At 29.0% G+C, this 4,367-nt stretch overlaps 2 protein-coding genes across 2 annotated transcripts in view; one reads left to right on the top strand and one right to left on the bottom strand.

Annotated features, from left to right (window-relative positions):
- Nucleotides 1-383: 383 nt before the first annotated feature.
- On the bottom strand, nucleotides 384-779 carry DICPUDRAFT_90776 (uncharacterized protein; the record flags this gene model as incomplete). Its single annotated transcript, XM_003294602.1, has 1 exon — nucleotides 384-779. The coding sequence occupies one exon, from the start codon at nucleotides 777-779 to the stop codon at nucleotides 384-386; it is 396 nt and encodes a 131-aa protein (XP_003294650.1).
- Nucleotides 780-4,082: 3,303 nt separating this feature from the next.
- Nucleotides 4,083-4,367, top strand: part of DICPUDRAFT_159681 (uncharacterized protein) — a gene marked incomplete at both ends in the record, with an annotated part of 832 nt that continues 547 nt past the window's right edge. Inside the window, one exon of the mRNA XM_003294599.1 lies at nucleotides 4,083-4,260. Coding sequence (XP_003294647.1) covers nucleotides 4,083-4,260 — 178 coding nt within the window. The remainder of the gene's footprint in view (nucleotides 4,261-4,367) is intronic.

The following is a 4,367-nucleotide window of genomic DNA, read 5'->3' on the forward strand; positions in this document are numbered from 1 at the left end:
TTTATTATAATATGGTGATATTAATGTAAATATTTACAAAAACTTAGAGTAAAGAAGCCTTTATTCCAACAGAACCTTGTTTAATTGCATGAAGGTGATATGTATGACTTCTACTGGGGCCTACAGGTACAACTTTAAAGAATTCCGATGGAATATCAATTTCGATTATAGGAAGGTTTTACTACATTGACACTTGATTGAACCTTATTTTCCATAATTTTTTTATTTTAAACCAATAAATCAGTAACACCAGGTAATTTCATAGCAATAGATTTTGAACTATCGGTATTTCCAACTTTTGGATAACCAAATATAATTTGAATTTGGCAAAGGAATGCAACAATATTTGGCGCAGCAACCAATAATTCTCTTTCGAAACCACTCTATAAATATTTCTTCCCTTTTTCGATTCTGTCAGCATCGGCTTGTTGAGCTAATGCATCCAATGCATTGACACCTTTAAATGAAGCTAAATTATTTGCCAATCTCTTACGATCATCATCATCTTGACATTGACCACCTTGAAGACGTACACTTTCAAATAGATTTTGAGTGAGTGCACCAATTTTTCTAGATGCATCCATAAATTTACTTTGTAATTTGGGATCTATAATTAATCGTGAAGAACTTTTAGAGTCATGTAATAAATCTTTTAATGAATCTGAAACTGAATTGACAGCGGCGAAAATATCCATTTCTAAATCATCACCCTCTTGATTACAAAGTTCATGTAAACGATTGGCTTGTTGCATATGGTGTAAAAGATCTTTGATTACCATTTGATGAGTTGCTTTTAGATTACCTAAAGTATTTGAAGATATTGAGAAACATTACCATTAATAGTACCAAACTCTTTTTCTAAACTTAAAAGTCTTTGAAGTTCTTTCCAATCTCTAATAGAAATTAATTGTTCACAAAGTTGATCATTTTGTACTTCGGCTGTATAGTGGTCGTTAATGCTTGTCATCTCTTGAAGTCTCTTTCTTGCAGCAGTGCTTCACGTTCTACGAGTTTCAATGCTAATGCTTTGTTTTTATCAATTCCTTCTTGTAAAAGTTTTCCAACTCTTCGATTCTAGTGATTATTTTAGTGATAACTCTGGTTTTGCCTTGACTATCGGTAGCTCCATTACTTTTGGCAGTTTGTAGCTTTGGTGGTGATGCAGCATTATCAACAATGACATTAGCTTCTATCTTTTCGAGGTCAGGTGGAGTACTAGTTGAACATTGTATAGTTGGGACATCATTATCATCAAATGTAACCCATGGGAGAAGATTGTTGTGGTGATTGGTTTGTAATTGCAATTCCTGTGTGGTTTGGTTACTGTATTCTTGATGCGGTTGTACAACTGGTTGCACTCTACCAACGAACGATCCTGATCTCTTACTATTACCTCTACTGCTAATTGACAATGATCCTGATCTACCTTTGCTTCCAATAGCATTTCTTAATTGTAAATCTATAATCTCTGTACATTCTTTTTCAAACTGCTTGCCTAACTCTTCAAATTGTAATTGTAACTTTTTAACCTTTGATCATCATTCCTATCAAAACCATTTGAAAACTCTTTTTTTATATTATCTATTGTTTCATAAATAATATAATTTTGTTGTTGTTGCTGCAATAATTGTTGTTGTTGTATCATTGTTTGTTGCTGGGTTAAAAGATTTCAATCTTGATACATTATTTGATCCAAATTGACCCTATATTGAGTTATTATCCTGTTGTTGCACGAATAAATACTGGTGTTGGTACTGGTACAGGAATTTGTTCTGGTTGTGGTAGTTTCAAAAACTGGTGGAAGAGTTGGTTTAGGTTTTGGATTTGGTTGTTCTTTAACTTGAATTTGGTGATGTTTGGGTGTGACTATTATTTCTTATTGAGGACTGCTTTTGGTTTAGCAGTATATTGATTTTTAACTATTAATTATTATAATATGTTTTAATATTAAATTTCTTAAAGACTTCTAATAACTGAGGACTGATTATTGATTTACCAAGTTAATTAATTTTTTTATATATATAGATGACTAATATTGGGGTATTTAAATATATTTGATTGGTTTTTGGAATTATTTGCTAAAATCCTGTTTTGATAATGGTTCATAACCTAATACTGAAAAGATTTCGGGTAGGCCAAACTCTAATATTCACTTTTAGCTATTAGATGATTTCCTCGAGATTGAAAGACTTAAAAATTCTGCGACTTTGTGACTTTTTATGATAGTTATTGATATTAATTTGAGATTATTATTATGTTTGCAGTATTTACTATTATTTGTAAATATTATAAAATCTCTTTTAATAGGTTCGCTGGGCATTTGATAAACATAGTCTAAATCTTTATATTATTGATTAAAATCCTTTCATTCGTGATATCGACAACAGCAGATCCTGTTGGGGGTATTGAATGGTTTAATTGGTAAATATGCCTTTTGAATATTAATAAAAGTTAATTTAATTTATGTTAGTAATTCTGCGTCTATTCTCTATATTTCCTCAACGATGCCATTTTCTATGTATATGGGTTTGTTGTTATTGTTGTTTTAAAATAATGTATTAATTTACTTACTTGTTCTCGAAAGGCTTTAAACATATTTTCAGTAATGTTAAAATTATTATTATTTACTATTGATTGGATGTGCTATAGTTTATTTTTTTCGATTATTAAAATTATTTATTTATGTTTGTGTTTGTTTGTTGCAATCGAAAAAAATAAATAAAAAAAAAATTAAAAAAAATTAAAAAAAATTATTCACCCATTTTTAAAATAATATTTTTAAAAAAAAATCTAAAAATAAATAATTACAAAAATTTTTTTTTTTTTTTTTAATTTTTTTTTTATTTTTTTTTAATTTTTTTTTTTTAATTTACAACAAACCAACATACACATAAATAGTTTTAATAATACAAACTATGGCATATCCAATCAATAATAATAATAATATTAATGAAATATGTTTTAAAAACTTTCAATAACCTTTATAGAACAAGTAAGTAAATTAATACATTATTTTAAAACAACAACAACAGCAACAAACCAATATGCATATAGGAAGTGGCATCCTTTAAAGAAAAATAGAAACAGAAATACTAACATAAATTAAATTAACTTTTATTAATATTCAAAAGACAGATTTACCAATTAAAACCATTCAATACCCCCAACAGTATCTGCTGTCGTCGATATCATGAATGAAAGGTTTTTAATTAATAATATAAAGATTTGGCCTATGTTTATCAAATGCACAGTGAACCTATTAAAAGAGATTTTATACTATTTACAAATAATAATAATAAATACCAATCCAATTATGAACTATTGCCCAATAATAACACAACAAATTGGTATTGCATAAATTTAATAATAGAGTACAATATTTAAATACTCCAATTTTAGTCATCTATATATAAAAAAAATAATAGTATTAACTCAGTAAATCAATAAATCAATAATCAGTCCTCAGTTATTAGAAACCTTTAAGAAAGCTAATATTAAAACATATTATAATAGTTAAAAATCAATATAGTATCAAACCAAAGGCAGTTCTCATAAGAAATAACAGTCACACCCAAACATCACCAAATTGGACTTATTATCATATAATTAATAAAACGCCTCACATTTTTCAGTACCATCGCTGCGGGTGCTGCTGCAGGTTGTGCTACTTCGGGTGGTGAAGGTAGCACAGGTGGCACAAGTGGTACAGGTGACACATGAACAAGTGGATCAACTAGCATATCAACAGGTATAATAGCAGATAACTCTTCAGACTGGAAAGATTCTTCAGACTCATCAAAGGCAGATCATCATCAGCAGTGGTTCATCAGTTATCGGTTCATCAGATAGCAGTTCATCAGATAGTAGTTCATCATCAGCTAGCAGTTCATAGCCATTAAAAAATATTTTCACCATCTCCCAAGCTTCAAATTTCTAATTTTATTCAAACTATAAAAATAATATTAATGTCTCTGTCATATGAGCATACCAAGAAATACAAAGTAGGTGATCAAATAATACCACAACATCAACAACAACCAGAAACAATACCAGTTAGAACAAATCATTAAAGAATTGAGTAAATGATATTAGCTGCTTTCAGACAAATTAGACAAAATGAACATAACAAGAAATACAAAGTAGGTGAACATATAATAACACAACCACAACAGCAACAAAAACAACCAGAAGCAATAGCAGCAAGACAATACTCATATAAACCTTGTGCACCAAGACTACCTGAAAAAAAAATTGTATGTTGTATTTATTTCGACATAATTGACCCCAATCTAATTTGAGAATGTGGATGCATCCTCGAATGATTATTTATCTCAATAGATACTTTAGAGAATAGAAAATTTATGGTT

The sequence above is a fragment of the Dictyostelium purpureum genome (assembly GCF_000190715.1).
Source record: "Dictyostelium purpureum unplaced genomic scaffold DICPUscaffold_599, whole genome shotgun sequence".
In the NCBI taxonomy this organism is placed as follows: Eukaryota; Evosea; class Eumycetozoa; order Dictyosteliales; family Dictyosteliaceae; genus Dictyostelium; species Dictyostelium purpureum.